The sequence below is a fragment of the Lytechinus pictus genome, chromosome 5, assembly GCF_037042905.1.
Source record: "Lytechinus pictus isolate F3 Inbred chromosome 5, Lp3.0, whole genome shotgun sequence".
In the NCBI taxonomy this organism is placed as follows: Eukaryota; Metazoa; Echinodermata; class Echinoidea; order Temnopleuroida; family Toxopneustidae; genus Lytechinus; species Lytechinus pictus.
The window spans coordinates 22,020,974-22,042,351 of NC_087249.1; the positions used below are offsets into that span (position 1 = coordinate 22,020,974).

The 21,378-nt window shown below is 37.6% G+C and overlaps 1 protein-coding gene across 1 annotated transcript; it reads right to left on the bottom strand.

Moving 5' to 3' along the window:
* Window positions 1-14,934: 14,934 nt before the first annotated feature.
* Window positions 14,935-15,697, bottom strand: LOC129261663 (insulin-like peptide receptor). The gene has a single exon (XM_054899715.2). The coding sequence runs from the start codon at window positions 15,689-15,691 to the stop codon at window positions 15,113-15,115; it is 579 nt and encodes a 192-aa protein (XP_054755690.2). The 5' UTR covers window positions 15,692-15,697; the 3' UTR covers window positions 14,935-15,112.
* Window positions 15,698-21,378: the final 5,681 nt, after the last annotated feature.

The window sequence follows — 21,378 nt, forward strand, 5'->3', positions numbered from 1 at the left end:
AACATGACATTATTATTATCACCTAATTGCATTTGTTTTGAGATAAATCAGCCATCAAGCACAGCCAACCATTATTTTTCAGCAAAAAGATGTCACGTTGATTCATAATTGATATATTCATGGAGGCTACTATTTTTCACCCAGGCTGTTTTCACCCTTTTATTTTTCAGAGCTTTTAATATTTTCATACAAAACAGATTGTTTTTCACCATTTCACAGCATGACTGGAGCCCCCTTCACACATCAGACTTCATTCACACTACCAACAAAATAAAAACTATACTAATGATTCCAAAAAATATAAATCATGTGTTATTGTGTATGCATGTTTGTTTTTTAAGTACGTTTACATATTTGGTATATTTTGGGGCTTGCTGTAAAGTTATACAGGACTATATAAATTATTTGGATGTGAAAATATGAATCCATCGGTGTACACTACAGTTGTATAACTATATTGTTGTCATTAATTTGTGTTGGAATTAATTAAATATTATTCAACAAAAAGTCATTCATTGCAACAAAGTGTTTATGTTATTTTTCATTTCAAAATGTAGGTCCGGGAATTAGGGAAAGAACTTGTTCAAGTTGTTTTTACGAGTATGACAAGATAATGTCAGTATTAATAATGCATTACATTCAGAGATTGTTTTTTTTTTTGCATAAATGCAATTTCTCTTAAATCTTAACTAATATCCTGTGATCTGATGAATAAACCTGAATTGATCCACAATCTTCATGACATTTTGTGAAATGAGACCAAAGTTCCTCATCCAGCATGCATAAGCTAGTATCAAGTAAAGCATGCACAAACACTTTTTAATGTCATATTCATTTGTTCCTCTACACCAAATAGAAGAAAAAATCCCTGGCTGATTGGGCATTACACTGGATTCACTAAATATGTACAAAAGATATATAATATATTCTTGTTTTAAGTCAGAGAGATAATGCTAGATCTCCTTCAATAACTCAGTTGGAAAACAAGTTCAATGGTGAAAATACATGTAACTACTAACTATTAAATGCAAATAAAAGGAAGGCACCAAAGTTATGTCAGTGTTCACTTTGATTGCAAGACAAGCAATTAAAAATATATTTTGAATTCAGAAAAATAAAAAGATTACTAGCTCTGTATAAATACTAATGGTTTGGTAATTTTAAATGAAAAATGTTTGACAGTCTGCACTCACTTTATCAATTGTTGGGCATTAATTATCAAAGGAGATTTTACTTTCATGGTTGAACATAAGAACAATTATGTATACTAGAGACATTTTTGGTAAAAAGTAGATGACCGATGTTGACCATTTAATCATTTCTATTGTATTTTTATTTGTACTATCTTTTTAAAGAATATAACAGTGATAGGTATTTTAGAGCTCAAAGGCTGGACCCTCTGTGCCCTCCCCCCCCCCCCCCTGCCCCACACCACCACTAGACCTATTACCAAACCCCTCCAGATTACTCCTGCCAATCTTTCCACAGTTTAGCACCCTACTCAATCAACACCAGTACGGTATACACTCATGGTGGATTGAACATGATTCCACTCTCATAGATCATGTTATCTCCCCCTCCCTCCCCTTCAAGAGGTCTCCAATAAAAGGGTCAAGTTCAACCCATGATATGAAACACCTATCATCATTGGCTGAAAACTCTGGTTTGACCCAAGTAAGCCAATCACTCGGCATCTCTCAGGGAATTTCTTCCTGATCTATATTCCTGAACCGAGCACCTTTTACAAAGAAAGAGTCATTCGCTTTGATCGCTTTGTAATTGGATCCCAGTCTTGCACTGTTACCCATCCCTTTGATGAAATCTATGCTCATCCTCAAATTTACCATTTGCTTTTTCTTTTTTGATTTGTGTAGTGATACCACCATACAAACAAGTAATGACCCCTTTCAATCATCAATATTCACCTACAGTCTTTAGATCACTCAATCATACAAATCTTCTTCACACCTTGACTGCATCTGAAGGTCAAGTTCAAGATCTCTCAGAGAAAGCTTTCAGTGAAAAAGCACTTGTTAGTACTGGTCTATGGGTGGTGGTAAAGGTGGTAAAGCTGTTCTGGCAGTATTCTAACAATAAGTCGTGCAAAGTGTTGTTTACCCAGAGGAAAAAGTAGCTGGCTATTCTTGGTCCATGTGGAACAAGGTGTCAGGATGAATGTGAACGTGGTGATAAAATGATAGACAGCCAAAAGCACTCGAAAATACACAAAAAAGTTATTTCTCCCAAAAGACCCTGAACAAATTACTCTATTGATTTTATAATTGAAACAACAATGATAATGACAATGATGAAAATGATAATGCAGTGCACCTCAGAATAGATTGTTTCAAGGCAAGCATAGCAATATGAATGCCTATGATCATGATTATTACAACTTCACACTTATGTATGTTCAGTTGAAAATGAATCGCAGCTTTAGGGTATGGTACGTACCTAAACGATCTGATATATTTTCATACGAATGTCTATCTTGGCGTAGAGCTATGGATCAGATCGCACCTCTCTCCGAAGAGGGGGATGTAAACACATGTGATTGATTTCATAACACTCAGCAATGTAGACTGGAATGTTTTCATATGGAATTGTTTGCACAATTCTTCAAATCTGGAGGAGTTGGAGGAAAAGGGTGCTGGTGCCCCTTACCTTGACAGGCCCAACAGAAGTTGGCCCTGAACTTGTTTATTCAAACGGCAAGACCACAAGGCTTAAAACTCACTTCACACTTCTCCTCACAGTCCCTGACTGTAGGACAGGATTTAGGATTTAACGGGACGTCAGCCAGGATAAGCCACCCCCTCTGCCCCTGTTGTCATACGAAAATGACTGGAATGTTGGGCCAACGCTTCGTTCCAGATGGCTACCTCTGACAGGGGACATGGCAGCAATCGTTCTGAAATGAATCGACCGCTGGAAGACGGTACAGACGGACACCAGAGCCGCCCATCTTGTCAGTCAAACATCCACATCCGCTGGAAAATGTCATAAGGAATAAACAAACAGTCTACAGTGTGACAGAAACACACAAGACTCAGCTTCAGAGTAATCTTCAATTGGTCTTTAATATACTGCTTATGAATTATGGTTTGATATCACTGATACATGCTTGAATTGCTGAATTGCATGGCAGCCAATAAAATCAGAATGTCAAGAACAAAATTTTTACTGCTACTTTGAAAAAAAAGTGCATGAGCACAATATAGCATAATTCAGAATTCAAGAGCTTGGCAGTTATTTGTGACCATGAAAATTATTAATACCCATATTTTCCTGAACATTTACTTGTACATAATAATGAAAAAGCTTCCAATAAAATTTGAGCATGTGATTTCCCACATAATGTAAAAAACACACAAGGGTCAGTGAATGCATCTTAAAAAAGTATCTAAATGAGCAGTCTTTTTATAAACATACCTAGCTATAACCTTCAAATAAAGAGCACAAAGGGCAATATAACTTTGTTCCTTAGGTGCATTCCATCATTAGTATTAAGAATCACAAACCATAACACAAATATATGATCACTTCAGAATTGCATTTAAGCAATGTAAATACCAGCACAACCACTTGACCAAGAAATACTAGAGCTTCTGTTAATATTCCTTCAGTACCAAAGTCCATCATGGAATCATGATTTCGAGATCTGTTGCATAATAAATGATTTCTAATGACCATGGTTCTGCATTTCAACCACGTTCAAGACAAACCTTTTACAGTGTTTCACATCAGACCTTTTTCTTACAATATAACGTTACACCATGGTTTGTACTCAACATCTTCACGGAGTATCAGAACATCATTGATTGAACTCTGCGTATCTACTCCATTCTCATCATCCACAAGCTTTAAGTCCTCCAACTCAAGGACGGAATGAACATGGAATGCAGATCTACCACAGCATCAAGTCCTATGTCAGGTAACATAAGAACTTGTTTACGCTTCCACAACTCAATGCTCACATTATGCATACATGTAAAAGCACTCTCATAGCCTCTCACCCCTGATTGTCAATATAGGGGGGATGTGTCACCTTGCCCATTGCCTTGCCCTCTGCCTTACAGACTCACTGAAATGCATTTCAAGGAAAAGTGTGACGGAACATACCACAGAAGCTTTTAATATGCATGTTGACTCACAGCATCCTGCTCTCTGTGATAGGATGGTCAACAATCCTTTTCATGCCATCTTCCTAGCAAAAAAATATTTTCAAACATAGAGAAATAAAATCAAAATGGAATGTATTTGCCTAGTTTGAATATTAATGCGAGGCATTGCATACATGTGATTACAACAAAGCATCAATGTAGGATCAATACATACTTCATGTTCTATGATCTGGTTTAATAAGATAAAAGATAATGTTCATGATCAGGATTATGACAATGATGGCGATAATGATCCATTGATCATGGGCCCGGCAGCCGCAACTCCCATCTTTTAACGTCTTTTGGTCTGATGCGGACGGGGTTTGAACTCCCAACCTACTGGTTGTGAGACGGACAATCTACCAACTGAGCCAACACACTGGTCGATGACGATGATTATGATGATGATGATTACTGAAGGTGATGTTAATCATTTATTCATCCTTATACCTTGGTCACATTTGCTCTACGGCGGCCGTACGGCGGCCGTAGATACCTGAATTCGAGAGATTTCTGCGGCGGCCGCAGAAAATCTGCGGTGGCCGCAGGGTCGACGTACGGCGGATTCCTACTTTTTACAGGCCGTAGGGGTGGCCGTAGAATTTTAACTCGGAGTTATAACATTTTTTCCTTTCTACGCTCGCCGTAGAAATTAGACTAGCGGTAGGCATGGCATAGAACGGTCTACGGCGGCCGTACGTCGAACATTACTGATCGTATAATATTCAGATCAGTGTCAAACATTAATTTGGCGACCCCCCCCTCCTTCGTAGGTCGAACATCAATTTGCCCCCCCCCACTTTTATTACTCCCCCTTTCCCCTTTTCTCTTCTCTCCTTTTCTCTTCTTCTTGTTTCCTTCTCTCTTTCTTTTCTCCCTTTTCTCTTTCTCTTCTTTCCCCCTCCTTTTTTATCTCCTTTTTTATCTCCCTTTTCTTTCCCTTTCTTTCCTCCCTCTTTTTGGTGCCCCCTTTTCGCCTACCCGGGGGCCCGGGCCCTGAACCCCCCTCCCACCCAGAATAAGCGCATGGGCATGGTGCGACACTTTGAAAACTTTCTGAAATGAAATGTCTAATGTAAAATATCATGATGAGTGTGACAAGCAAATCATGGTATACTCACTGTATAGTCCCCCTGCGGCCGCCGTGAGGGCGCCTTGCGGCCACCTCGCGTCTGCCGTAGTATTTGTCAAAAACCTACGGCCAGCGCAGGGTCGCCCTAGGGCGACTGTACGTCATGATTTCAAGGACATACGTCAGCCGCAGATGTTTTCTACATAAATTAAAAAATACGCCGTGCGGCGACCATAACATATGTGACCGCTAGAGTAAGTGGCCGTGGAAATTCTGAGGCGACCGTAGAATTGCTACTCGCCGTAGAAATTTTAGAATCTACGGCGGCCGTAGCAAATGTGACCAAGGTATAAATGATGCCTATTCGATGACAACAAAAATGTTTGACATTTCTCGCTACTGAAGATACCTCCAAGACAAACATGAAGACAGATAGTTAATAAGAAAAAACCTTCTTCATGGACAGACATCAAAATGGATGTGCAAACAAGGTCATACTCATTTTTAATTCAGCAAACATTCATCTAGATGAAAACAGAGTGTGAGAATCTCTTCTTGATATGACAATACACTTTACAAACAATATCATATGTCTGCTAATTAATCAGCATGGTAGCGGTGACAGCTCCATGTTATGCCACCCAAGACAAACTAACATATGTTCTTCAAAAATCATACAACTACTTTACCCTGTCAACAACATAATATAAAATCTTCAAGAAATTGAAGAAATGGAGAGGTGAATGAGGCTTTCACTTCCCCTACCAAGTCAAATAAACAAACATTGCTTCATTCTAAATCGCCAGAGGGCTCTCGTTTCATGTGAGGTACATGTAGGTTGCAAACAAACCAAATACCATCCTGTTCACACAAACATATTTTGCCACCAAACTGAAAAGTAATTTGTATAATCATTACAAAATAAACAGGATTCATAATCCTGAACAAAATATTTACTCGCATCCATGCATGGTTGTTAAAATTAGTATGGATGCATACAGCTTGCAGAAAGAAAACCAAACAAAATTTTTATTAACATACAAATAACACTTTCCAGTAGTAGGCGTATATTTAATACCATAAAACACCTTTTATCAGTATGGTCTACAGACTACAGGTATAGACAAATACTTCTTCGCCTGAACACTTTATATTTATGACCCTATCAAAATGTTAATTCCCACATAACTTCACAACTCTAATAACTATTTTGATATGTGATGTTTTTCATTACATTAATTTTTAGTTATTTTTTTCCTCATGACAAAAACCTTCAGACTTAAAAAAAATGCCTCACAAACCAAAAAGAAGTGAAAGTGGTTACATTCCCTGTCATCTGTTTACTTCAGAGAACCTTCTCTGCCTGCAATCTATTACAATTTCCAGCTACTGCAACCCCGATACTACCACAGAAATCTGAATCATGCCTTTCAAATGATTTCAAATCATCCTCGGGGCTGAAGGAGATGAGCTAACACGTTTACAAAAAGGGCCGCATAAGTGGCCTTCTTGACCACATCAGAAGGAGGAAGAAAACAGCATGGTGTCTCCAAAGAGCAAATGTGCTATTTATTGTTTGTACCAATAAACAGTCCATGTATAGTCTCACCACATTCAAAATCACTATCTTGAATTTCAAGCTTTGGGTTTTCCCCGAGGTGAATGGAAAACAAATCAATCTTCCATGATTGTATTTCAATTTCATTTTTGATATCTGGTATTATCTGCCAGCTCTCAAGGGCTGATTTGAAGTGGAGTATGGATGGTGTACACTGTTCTTCTATAGTGCACGCTTGAAAGTCCTCTTTTGTACATGTTTTCCTCATGTCATTTTCCCTGCATTATTCAACAATTTCATGCAACCATTCTCCTTGTATTCATTCATTGAATCTATAAATTGTATCTTATTTACAATCATTCACTCTCACAAGCCAACCTATCAAGATGGTTAACACACACTCTAAAAAAAGAATTGGTCATAACGACCATCCTCTTGGTTTGTTGTCGGCGTTCATCCGAACCATTTGTACGAGTCAATTTTGGTCAAAAATCTATTTTGAAATCTTTGCAGAAAATAAAATTACAAGTCCTATTCTATACATAATGACATTTGTAGGCAGCAAATTATTTTCGTTTCTGAGATATACAGGGATTTTCACAGCAATACCATATAAATTTTTGATAAAATGCACACATCCCACAAGTCACTCTCTTTGGCTAATATTTTTTGCAATAAGATGGTGTAATCTCCAACGGCATTCACTTTTGTGTTCACTTTTTGCCGATAAAACAAAGATGATCATCCTGTCTTCACTGTCAAGATGTCCTCTCCCTCTTTCTCACTTTCTTTTTTTTCTCTCTCTCTCTCCAAATCATTGTTTCAATGTCTGCTTTCAAATGTGAGTCACAAGAATTCCTTGCCCTACATCACCATCATGTGATTCAGTATGATGCAATCTGATTGGCAATATACACGTATGCCAGTTTCTATAACCCAAGGCACAATAAAAAACTGACATAACCCCTTTCAAATTCTTTTTCTTTCTTCCTCTCTCTCCTCCCTCCCTCTCACCTCCCTTTCTCCCTCCTCTCCCTCCCTCTCTCTCTCTACCTCTGCCTCTTTACCACTCTGACTCCTATTCCTTGTAAAGGTCAACAATGTTTGCTACTGCACTTTTCAATTTCAATTTACCAATTCCGCTCTCAATGCAATCCAATAAATACAGTTATTTCCTACATCATGGCGGAGAGAGAGGGAGAGAGATGGAGAGAAAGGAGAAAGTGGGGAGACAAGGGGGGGGGAAGCGAAAGAGAGAGAGAAAGATATAGTAAAGTGGGGATTATATATATCAATCCACTTGCTGCATAGAGACAGTTGACTGATGACCATAGAAGAGACACAATTGGACAATGATTGTACATGATGTCCAGCTGATGTCCACCATTTCAACATCATGATGAAAATGGAGTGGTCATTCACCTATTTCCTGTATCATGTACATGTATATCATAGTGTTGTTGTTGTTGTTTTTTGCTCATTTTTTCCCACTTTAATAAATATCTGTAGTTATCTGTAGTCACTATAGATATCAATATGTAAAACCTAGATATAAATACTTATTTTTAAAATAGAAAATGATCAGTCCTTTGAGTGGAAAAGGTTAGGTATCAATTATGACGAGGATATTCTTTTTTACACAAAATTATTCTCAGAATCCTAAAAGCTTGCCAATGTAGTAAGAAGCAGAAATGAATATGGCTTGGAAATGGAATGGACTCAAATTCATTCATAAAAACTGCCCTAGGACAGAAACATCAATAAATTGCTTGTAAACAGTCTATTGATCAACAAAACACTATATTCTCTTAGAAGGAAAATGAATCAGAACTGTACACAGTTTCTCCACTCATTGATCAGATCAGCTCCAGACTCATATTCCCCCATTTTACTCAAACAAATGAAAATAAATTGGGAAAAATCATCCACGCAGTCAAAGAAAATTTACATAATTCATTCCGGCTCCCATCTTGCCAGCGAGAAGCAAAGCACAACAACATCATCCGCTCAGCGGGGGATTCTACAAAACATCTCTTTCTACACACTCCGGTCTGCATCGACATCATCACCATAGGGAGTGAATAATACATCACATAATACTTCCATGGATTGGAAAGCATCTCGGATAAACAATGCCATTATGAGATAAAAAGGGCTCCTTATAAAACTCTGGATAGGCTTACAATATTATTTAATGATAATATTTTGAAGAATTAAAGATAATGGCATTATGGCAATGAAGTGTCAGGATGAAAAATAAAGGTGAATTCAAGAACATCATTAACCTTTAGGATTGTGAACATCTTTCAAGCACGTCAATATGCCCAAAGAAAGGTCAAAATTTTCTGTGTACCAGAGATCCGCCAAGATTCTGAAAAATACATTCTCTATTACCTGTGTATGTTAATCATTCCACACATTCAATCCCTTACAAAAAAGAATAAATATATGAATAACTTCAAAATTTAAAATAATACGTCTACATCTAACCCAGATGTTCAAGTAGATTATCCAAATTGTAAAATCCAGAATCGCTGGGTATATAATTCAGACTTGCCTGCATGACCTTTCACAAAGTTTATGCTGTGAGAAGATGAATGGTGAAATTTGACAGGTGGATGCACTTCTTTATTGATAACTAAAAATTTGTTAATTACCCTAAGTTGTTCAGCTTAAAATAATTTTCTTTAAAAGAAATATTAGGCCAACTCTTTCATGTTAGATCACAGGGAAAATAACCCTTTTCTTGCAAAGCTGAAGATCAGAATCAATAATAAAATGGGTAATGTCCAGATAATTACATTGACCGAATAAATATTTCACCTGTTTTTTTTTCTCAATCTAAAAGCAATTCGGTGGATTCACAATATGATGCACCATCTATCGGTTGCAGCGAACAGGTTATAGTTTAAACTTCGGGGTCAACATCGCGCACAGGCAGAGGCAGCACACAGTGCTAGTGTACTATAATGTGACTGTGATGCTTCAAAAATGAAAACCATACACCCCTGTATGGCAAGAATTCACCAAAAACTGTCTAAATTTTTCTCTGTGTCGGCCAGCGCTGAATAATCGCATGCATGCATGCATTTTAGTACTTGCGAGCGCAACAGATGTCGACTTTTTCCCATGAGGCATTACGAATTTCGGCCTGTTCGCTGCAACCGATAGATGGCGCACCATATTGTGAATCCACCGATTTGCAGTAACTCGTCACAGAATTGTGCTCAAACTTTAAAACTCGTACTGATCACATTGTGATGTTGTCGACAACTCAGAAGCAGCAAGGAATACATTCTTTTTTATTTGATAAGTTCCTGAATTCTTATTTAAAGAGAAATTCCAGTAGTTGCAGTAAACACTGATTTCATGAGAAAGTCTGTAAAACCAGGCTTGATTGTCAGTATATCATCGAGGATCTAGATCTGGTACAGTTACATAAACTGAACTTTGTGAAATCTTGAAATCTACGCTGAAAAATGTTCAGACTGAACTTCCCCAACACAGATAAGCGCACGTGGGACAGTGTATAATTATTGCTTTGAGCGTCGGGCCCGACGCTCTACCCGAATCCTGTGCTTATTTGCTGATTTCTCAGCCATTACACAATTTCTTCCAGAATCCTTTGGCACATGCGTTTTATTTATACAAACAGACACTTTGGTGGTCATTTCATTGGATTCTGTACGAACTCATTTTGTTATCGTTACCAAAACTAGCATTTACCTTTAAAAGACACATTTTTTCACTCTACATGCAAAACATCCTGCTATAGCATCCCACACAGCTCTCTTAATTGCATCACAAAATAGAGAGCTTTTGCCCTTTAATACAGGATTTGATATGGAGGGCAAGGTTTTGTCCATGCATATTCAACTCATTACATTTACAACCAGCTTTCTCTTTAATACATCCTCATCAAAGGTGACATCACCTTTTGGAAGCACTCAGATTAAAATCAAGGTTAACAGAAGATGCCTGTTGCCATGGAGACCTGAAAGCCCACAATTAGGGCCTAATGACGACATCATAAACTCATTAGGAGCAAACAAGGAAATGAAGGAATCACCGAATAGAGGAGAAAAAAGTCCCAAGTGTTTTCATCCTCAGAGAGACATCAGCCCTGCGAAACACACTCAATGAACTTGATTTAATATGTAACATTTGACACAGGAGTGCTGTGAGGTATGGGCAAGCCATGTCACAGATACCCTGTTTACTTAAGAGACTCAGAATTGGGAGAAAAGTTATGAGATTTGTGAATTCAATCTTCCGTCTCCATTTACAATTGTACAAACCAACTCCCTCTGTTCGTCCCTCCCTATGTCTCTTTCTCTCTCTCTCTCTCTCTCTGTCTTTCTCTTTCTTCCCTTCTGTCTTTCATATTTTTTTCTGTTTACATGTAGTCCTTAACTTGAGACACATCTCTCTGCTTACATTCGTTTTCCCAAGAAGTGAAATCGAACATGGAACTTGCCCCTGCCCTGTGGAAACATTCACCATATTTACGATCAAAACAAAATTCTTCAAATACAAGCAACATGACTCAGGCCTTAAAGGCAAGGTGGTATTATTTACAGAAATTAATGAAAATGCATCATATTTTCACTGCCTGAATGAAAATCAATCACCCCCCCCCCTCTTTTTAAGAATAAGCTCAATGTCTGATATTGCTTTTACACATTGTTAGAAAGATTTCTACTCAAAACAAAATTATGAAGTGCAATCTTGAATCATGACATTTCCAAGTCTTCAGATATTGTGTACTATAGAAATAAAGAAATTGTCTCCGCTATTGTCTCCACTGGATACTTCCTTTTTATTTGAATATAACTATAAAGGTGCAGTTTGTCTCATGTTATTATTTGAAGATGAAATTTTCTATTTTCTCAGTGATCTTAGTTGTCGAAATCATAACTAAAATCTAATGAGCTCAAAATTTGAAGTCTTTTTCATTCTATAAAAGCGATTGCTTGATTTTTTTAAAGCAAATGTATCCCTCATGTGGAACAAACTTGTTTTGAAGATATCGCTTAGAAGTGGAAAAGAAAAACTTCAGATACCGGAACTTAGATATGTCAGCTATTGACATATACACTGATGTTGAATAATTCATAATTCAGATATCAAAGATATAACAGATAGTTGTTTGTGGTTTATTGATCTGGCAGATGTAGTAATAGCTTAAGCGATACAATCTATTGTAAAAAAAATCCATACTAAATATTCTATCAGAAAATGTATTTGAAAACAAGTGGAATGCCTCTGGCCGTCTCACCTGCATCACGCGATTCAATATAGCAGCAGTGCTGATTTTGAAAACTACTATAACTCGCACAAGATGTTCAGTGATACTTGGTTAATACTCTTATTTCCACGTTTTATGAACTAGACCAATACACTTATAGAGATATGATGGCAATTCAACAAATACCCCCAACGTGGCCAAAGTTCTTTGACCTTACATGACCTTTGACCTTGATCATGTGACCTGAAACTCGCACAGGATGTTCATTGATACTTGATTACTATTATGTCCAAGTTTTATGAACTAGACCAACACACTTTCAAATTTATGGCTGTAATTCAACAAATACCCCAATTTGGCCAAAGTTCATTGACCCTAAATGACCTTTGACCTTGATCATGTGACCTGAAACTTGCACAGGATGTTTAGTAATACTTGATTACTATTATGTCCAAGTTTCATGAATCAGATCCATAAACTTTCAAAGTTATGATGGTAATTCAACAGATACCCCCAATTCGGCCAAAGTTCATTGACCCTAAATGACCTTTGACCTTGGTCATGTGATGTGAAACTCATGCAGGATGTTCAGTGATACTTGATTAACCTTATGTATAAGTTTCATGAACTAGGTCCATATATTTTCTAAGTTATGATGACATTTCAAAAACTTAACCTTAGGTTAAGATTTTGATGTTGATTCCCCCAACATGGTCTAAGTTCATTGACCCTAAATGACCTTTGACCTTGGTCATGTGACATGAAACTCAGGCAGGATGTTCAGTAATACTTGATTAACCTTATGGCCAAGTTTCATGAACTAGGTCCATATACACTACTCAAAAAAAGTTAAGGACCACTTTTTAAAACGTACATAAAGATTTTATACAAGGTGTTTTATTTCTGGAAATACCTTGAGCAGTACAACTGTCCTAAATGTCCTTAAACACGCTGTAATCAATTTCACGCATGGGTGGTTTCAGTTGTTGCACAATGTCTCTCGCATCACTGCACATCCTGAAAAGTGGGCCCCGAGGGGTATCAGCTACCGACATGAAGTGGTAAAAACGAATGTCTGAGTGTCTTTCAGGCAGTTCAGTAACGAGTGTGACCACCTCCTGCAGCAATAACGGCTTCACAGCGCTGTCTCATGGAGCTGATGAGGCGATTGATGTCTCTGACGTCCAGTGCATCCCATGCAGCCTCCAGAGCCACACCCAGCTGCTGCAGTCCAAGTGGATGGGCTTCGAGCTGCTCGAGACTCCTCCCCATCATGTCCCAGACGTGCTCTATCGGGTTTAAGTCCGGGGACCTCGCTGGCCACTCCATACGCTCAATCCCCTGGCCCTCAAGGAACTCGGTCACCACCCTAGCTCGGTGGGCACGGGCATTGTCATCCATGAAAATGATGTTTTGTCCCACATTTTCTGCAAATGGCACCACTATAGGTTCAAGGACCTCATCCCTGTACCTCACTCCTGTCATTGCTCCCCCTGGGACCACGTAGAGACGAGTACGGTTGGCGTAGGTGATGCCTCCCCACACCATGACGCTGCCTCCCCCATAATGGACCAGACAGCAATGGCGTAGAGTTCTGTTCACAGATGAGTGCAGATTTTCCCTTGACCACAATGATGGACGTTCGAGAGTCTGGAGGCGACCAGGAGAGAGATTTGCAGACCCCTGTATTGCAGAACATGACCGTTATGGGGGAGGCAGCGTCATGGTGTGGGGAGGCATCACCTACGCCAACCGTACTCGTCTCTACGTGGTCCCAGGGGGAGCAATGACAGGAGTGAGGTACAGGGATGAGGTCCTTGAACCTATAGTGGTGCCATTTGCAGAAAATGTGAGACAAAACATCATTTTCATGGATGACAATGCCCGTGCCCACCGAGCTAGGGTGGTGACCGAGTTCCTTGAGGGCCAGGGGATTGAGCGTATGGAGTGGCCAGCGAGGTCCCCGGACTTAAACCCGATAGAGCACGTCTGGGACATGATGGGGAGAAGTCTCGAGCAGCTCGAAGCCCATCCACTTGGACTGCAGCAGCTGGGTGTGGCTCTGGAGGCTGCATGGGATGCACTGGACGTCAGAGACATCAATCGCCTCATCAGCTCCATGAGACAGCGCTGTGAAGCCGTTATTGCTGCAGGAGGTGGTCACACTCGTTACTGAACTGCCTGAAAGACACTCAGACATTCGTTTTTACCACTTCATGTCGGTAGCTGATACCCCTCGGGGCCCACTTTTCAGGATGTGCAGTGATGCGAGAGACATTGTGCAACAACTGAAACCACCCATGCGTGAAATTGATTACAGCGTGTTTAAGGACATTTAGGACAGTTGTACTGAGGTATTTCCAGAAATAAAACACCTTGTATAAAATCTTCATGTACGTTTTAAAAAGTGGTCCTTAACTTTTTTTGAGTAGTGTACTTTCTAAGTTATGCTGTCATTTCAAAAACTTAACCTCAGGTTAAGATTTGGTGTTGACGCCGCCGCCGCCGTCGGAAAAGCGGCGCCTATAGTCTCACTCTGCTATGCAGGTGAGACAAAAACTGGAAAAAAATCAATCATATTATCTGCCATATTGCAAACCCATGATATCAGACCTGCCAACCTCTGGGAATGAAAAATTGTATTCTGTGATAAAAAAATGTATTTTTCCCCAAAAAAGTGTATTTCATAATAAAATGCGTGGCGCACTTGCTCCTCGCGGCGCTCAAGCTGCATGCAAGCTAAAATGCGCACTGCTCTTGAAGATGAATAAAAAAAACATTGAAACATGTGTATATCTCACCCTGGTTTTAACAAAATTATTGAAAAAAAAAAGTTACCTGAAATTACATTGATCTACGGTAATAACCACATTTTTTTTTTTTTTTTACAAAAACGTATTTTTTAAAAGAAAAAACGAACTGCCGTATTTTGGTTGCAAAAACGTACTAAATACGCCAAAAATGTACTGGTTGGCAGGTCTGTGATATCAATAAACTGATTAAACTTGAATAAGGAGAAAATAATTATGTTGCCTCATTGGTTAATGGTATTGAAGGTTGTAGATACCTCTTTATATGAATTGTTTCAAAAAAAGCTTTTCAAGTGGCTTACCTTTCTGGCAGTCTTGACCTGTCCAACAGAGTTCCGCAACATCGCCAGTAGCTGTCAACTTGCGGCAGAGTCTCTTGCCATCATCCTCTGGACAGAAGTTGAAACACTCCTCTTGGTCTTTGTTACCCTTGATGAAGTTGTTCTCCATCCCCTGGACCTGGACCAAGGACCAGTCCACCGTAGAGAGGTAACATAGGTTGATGTTCTTCTCTATCCTGACCCAGCCTCTCATCACCGCCTGTAGACTCGGAAGACCTATCTCCTGGAGCTCAAACATCTCAAAGATGATCAGGGCATAGTTGAAGAACAGGCTGTCCCCTCGGATCACAGCAAGGTTGGGGAAGATGTGGCGTAAGGTCTGAAGGTTCTTCACCCGGAACATCACAAAGTATTCTGTGATCTCACGTAGCTTCGGGAAGCTGAGTCCGGCATAGTCGCTGGGTTTTGCATGGTCTATGAGCACTATCTGGAGGTAGCCTTCGATCACAGTACAGTTCTCAAGCTTGGAAAAGTACTCAGCGCTATTTCTGATGTCCATAGATTTGCATACTGTAATGAAGAGGGTAAACAAAATAATATTAATCAACTACAATTTCAATACCAAATTTTACAAAACGAACAAAAATCATAGCAACATTACCTCAAGTTTTAGGCTACAATTGATTGACAAGTTTTTATCCTACTCTCTAAATTCCTTAAATTGAAATAGATTGCTATCAGGGACCAATTCCTAGTTGGATAAAAGATATCCATCTAATAGATTTATAATTCAATCTTATTCAATTTATTACAAACAATTTTGTAATGAAATACAAAAATGCATTTTGCTTTAGAAGCAAGTTTAAACAAATTGCATTGTTTAAGTCTGTCACTCTAACAACAAGTTGTGTAAACTAGTTTTGTAAATTGTTTAAATTTTCTAAACAACTTGTCTAAAAAAAGTTTAAACAGTTGTTTAAAAATTTTAAACAATAGTTGTTAGAGTGATGGGCTTAAACAACATGCTTGATATTTTAAACAGCATTTTTACAGTTTATTACCAAGTGGAGTTTACTTTGTTTTTCAAGGAATTTTTAATTGATATAATCATATGTAAAACAAAAAAAAGAAATATACTACTAATGAAGGGATGAACAGTTAACATTGATGATTGGAAAAGAAAAAATCATGAATTCTTAATGACCAGACACAGAGTATATTATACAAATAAAAAAAATCAATACAACAATATTCATGTATTCTCTCTGGTCGTATAGTTCTACAAAACATCAGCTGATGAAAATGGGAGCACAACAAGAAGTGGAGGAGGAAGTTGTTGAAAGTGAATTAAGTGAAATTTAGGAAGTACTTCAAGATTGTTTTCTGCAGACACAAGTTCTCTGTTTCCTCTTAGACATACTCTAGTTAAGGCCTTAAAGGAACTAACAACCAATTTGCAAAATAAACACATTTAAAGCTTGCAGTATGTAAAATGTGACCACCTACTTATTATTTCCAGAATATTCAGAATTTCAGACATCAATGCATCCTGTCAAATGGTGACAATGATACAGACGTACTAAATAATAATTTTCATAATTTCATTGAAACCATAACTTTTGACTGATGTGAGGGAAATCAACCCCTGCCTTGCAAGCATGAACAGATTCAATTCTGTCTTGTATGGTGTTGATAAACTATTCCTAATATTATTTTACCTGCTTTTTGCTTTATATTTATCTTAATAAGGCAAACTTCAAAGCATTTTTTTTTTGCATGCTCAATATTGCTGTAGGACTAGGTACAGAAAAGGAACTATCATGGTACAAGCCTGTGGCGAGTCTTTTTGTAGCAAAAATGCCATTCATTCAGCGTTCTTCACTACAACATGCTATCCTCATTGATTTATACATGATGAAATCAGAGGGCAAAAAGGACAGTAAAAATAATGTAATAACATAAGAAAAAGGAAAGTGGGAATATGACATCATCAGCCAACCTAATGAATATTCATGATGTGCATATGACTGTTTTTACAAAATATTGATAAATCTTAAAATTCAATAACTTTGTTTATTGTCATCCGATCTTGATGAAATTTTCAGCAGTTTGCCCTGTGAATTTTACTCTATTCATTTAGATATAAATATTTTCAGCCCGGACCATCCCTTTAAAACTGTTCTAGGCCTACTGTATAGTTTGACCTTATGAACACAGGTCAATATCATTGTTAGTCCAAGTGTATCTCCTCTATAATGGTTCTAGGGATTCTAGCAAAAATGTTACAATCTTCTTTTAATGCAATCTCAAATGAATGAAACTGTTTGCAAGCAAAACTAGACAAAATAGAGATAATTTCATCTAAAAATAGATTGTTTTCGATATAAACCTGTATTTGGTATCTCTACCAGTTGATACCGACCACTCACAGGGGAATGTTATTGGGAAATAATCAGTGAAAAATAAGAAAAGCAGGTTATCACTAAATATCAGCAAACAGTTGGTGTCTGTAAGCAGAGCACACACCCTTATACTATGACTATACAGAGTCTATTCTTCCTACATTGTTTAATGAAATATATATACAGACCAGACATAGTACAATTTCAAACAGTCAACTAAAAAACATGTATTTTTTTTGTATTTATGTTTTTATTAAGAATCAGATCAAATTACAATATTTACAGTTATTCAATGAGATTGAAGAAATCACGAATAATCACATTTACAAGGTGAAAAAAAGGGCAGAAAATAAGATTACAACAAATAATCTGTTATAAGCAGTACCTATGTAAACTTATAAGCCAAGAACCCAACTCATATTTGAAACATCAGTACTGTTAAACATAAAAAGAATACAAAATCTGCCACTTAAAAAACATAAAAAAGAAAAAAAAGAATAATAATTCCCCAAGAAACATAAATTAAGGTTAAAACTAACAAGGTGAACAAAAGAGCACAAGATGGTTTACCAGGCTTCAAATCAAAACAAGCCTGGTTAAAACGCAAAACAGGGCACATGTAGTACGTGCGAAATATGTATAAATATATAACTGATGGGATAGTCTTCAAAATAAAATAACACCTGATCGGTCACCAGACCAAACCACCCCATAACTGGTAAACATTGACATGTATTCAAACATGTATTTAATCAAATGAGTCCCATTTTAAATATCAAGTTATTCTTTGGTTTCCTTATTTACCTCAGCATTCTACTTTAATAGACTGATCTATTTCACTAGTGTGTCCCCCCCCCCCTCTCTCTCTCAATTTTGGGGTGGGGCAGAGGGCACAAATTAATTTGTGCAATGAGAGATGGGAAAAATGGGGAGGGGTGGCAGGGGGAGTCAACACATGTGAAGGCCTACAACTATCCCCATCAGATATCACTAAACAAGAAGAAAACTATTACAAGATTTTTACACTGATTATTCAATAAAAGTGCACAAAGAGAGAAAAGTCCAAGGGCACAAGTTCAATTCTCCCTAGATTCAAGAAATTATGGTGCACAAATGCTGCTCAAATAAAACCAATCCTGAGAGATGTTAGACACACACTTTCTCATGCCAAATCTAGGGTCATTGGCTTCCATTCAATTTTTTTCAGCCTGAATTTGTTAAAGCGGCCTTGATAAGTCCTTTTTCATCTAAGGGATAGGGGCTGGCCGCTGACCATAAATTTCTATCCAACACCAGTTGTTGCCGAAAGTCCCTAGGATGTAAACGCAAGGTGAGGGCATGAACAAGTGAGTTCAAAGAGTCAATTTGGGAAGTTTCTTGGCCTATTCATGCATGGTTTCTCAGGGAAAGCTATATACATTTCCCTGCTAATTTTATTCAGTGGAAGTTAAGAAGCAATTGGCTGTTTAGGCCTATATGTACATGTACAACAGGCATGACCTGGTTCTCATGATCCCTCTGCTAACTCTATTCATTTGAATAATTTACAGGAGTCACACGAGTCACAATTTATTGAGTCTGTTACCAAGGGATAGAGCTGTGTCTGTATTCTGTTGGGTGTCCACTGTCCATCCCTGAATTAACATGCCTATTCATATTCTTAAATATCTGAAAATGAATCATATTCATAAAAAATTTGTGTTTTTTTTTTTTACATTTTAGTACAATGTTTAGTACAATGTTTTTACAACATCTTCAAATTCTTGTTTTGCGATTATATATATTATTCATGAAAGAGAAGGATCTTGATTCTTGACTCTCATTTGAGTAAATATATTTTATTAGTCATATGTAAAGATGCAGATGGATGGAAATGCATGCAGTGAGGCACTTTATGACTTCACCAACTACAAAATACTAAATAAGAAACGTTCCACTATACATTTACAATGTGGGCATCTTAAATATCTTATGTCATAAACAGCAGTAACCATGGAAACCAAACCTGGATTTTAATTTGCTGTTGAGGACAGAGGGTAGCTGCCCATTGGTATAAAGAGGAAATTTTGATGTAATTCCCTCGCCTACATAAGGATAGGCCTATTTTTCTTAATATGAACCAAGCCATACATAAATCATATTTCATATATAAAAGTTTATGAATATAGACAAAACAGCAATTCATTATTTATTATCAATCTCATTGCAACCTAAGAAAGTATGAAAGCTCTGCTGCCACTCAAAATACACTCTGGGGTCATATTTTTGGTGTAATTGTTTAATAAATCTCTATCTATTGAGAAACAAAAATGAAATTCTGGAAATATTACAAGAAATTTGATTCCGTAAAATACCTGTAAAATTCCCCAAGGATGGAAATCACCTTCACAGATGTCATGAGGATCGGAATGACCTTGAATTTGAATGATGTACACAGCTGTGATGTCTTGTTAATAGAGTCAATGTAACTCTCATCATCAGCCTTCAACTTTCAAAGATGAACTTGATTTATGAACTCATGAGGGACAGAGTAAAAGGGTCACTAAGTGAGATGAACCCAAACCTTTTTTTAATTTTGTGTTATTTCTGTGTCTTTCAAAAGGAAAAGTTCTCCAGCAGTTCCATAGTTATTCTTCCTGATTTGTGGGTCTTCTAAGGTTGCATTCAATCGATACTTTCCTACCCTATAGCAGAAACACCTTTTCAATAGATATTTAATACAGTTCAAAGCACAGTAGTATTCAAGAGATTATTCATCCGTTGTTTTTGAAATAATCTTCAAATTAAATAAATAGAAACACTGAAAAGGTAAAGAGATCTTCTATTGGTTTCAAACAAGAATAAACAACTTGAAGTCATGATCAAAGCCATATCACTATATTCCCTACATTATCATCATGTGATTACAACTCAATATTCACAGCTAATCTCAAACACCACTTAAATTCTTTTCCAAAAATCAATAACTATCGTCTATTTTCCGAAGGCTAAATCCGATGCCCGCCATCTTCTGGAATACCTAGCAAAACAAGAAAGAAAGAAAACATCCCTGTGTCACCCTGCCTGACCTATCAGCAACGATGTTATCCCTGGTATTAAACCATGAGATAAACATGATTGAATTTCAATGTTCTTTTCAGGAATTGCCTTTCTTTCCTTTTCTTTCCGTCATCCTTGCTTGCTCTCTGTGTTATTGGCGGTTGGTCGGTCAGGAGGCACAGCTCCCAAGCCGATAGCTGTGTGGATTGGCAAGCACTCTTCAGTTACCATGGTGAGCCAGTGATGCGTTCATGTGCTCCACTAGCATCACCTTCGCATCTCAAAGTCTGGAAAGCCTTGTGAGATGAATCTTTCATGACATTACAGATGTTAACTGCCTCTAATTTGAAACGATTCTTCCCTTTTGAGAACCATGTCTTTTATTTCTCTACTGTCATGTGATATCAACATCATTAACTACCACGATCAGCATCAAATACTAACTCTCTTTTTTTGAGAAAGAAAAATTAGCTTTCATTTAAATAAGTAATGACCAATACCATACCTGTTTTTCATTATGGATGTTTTGTAATAGCAAATACCAATGGCTTTATGTACTTGGATAGAGTAAACTGCTCTGCAAAATCATATTACATTGAGAGATAAAGTCATAAAGGAATAAATATTGGCAAACGCAAAAGCATTATATTTCAAAATTCACATCCAGCCAATTCCTCACCAGAATTTTAAATCAATGATTTCAAACGGAATTAAATTTTTCATTTCCTTTCCAGTGTAAATGCACCCTTTGCCAAAGTTGTTTACATGGTACGGAGTCTTATCGAGTGATTGCTCCATTTTACTT

Excerpts from the sequence above, each read along its gene's own strand:
- LOC129261663 (XM_054899715.2), bottom strand. The coding sequence starts at position 15,691 with ATGGACATCAGAAATAGCGCTGAGTACTTTTCCAAGCTTGAGAACTGT.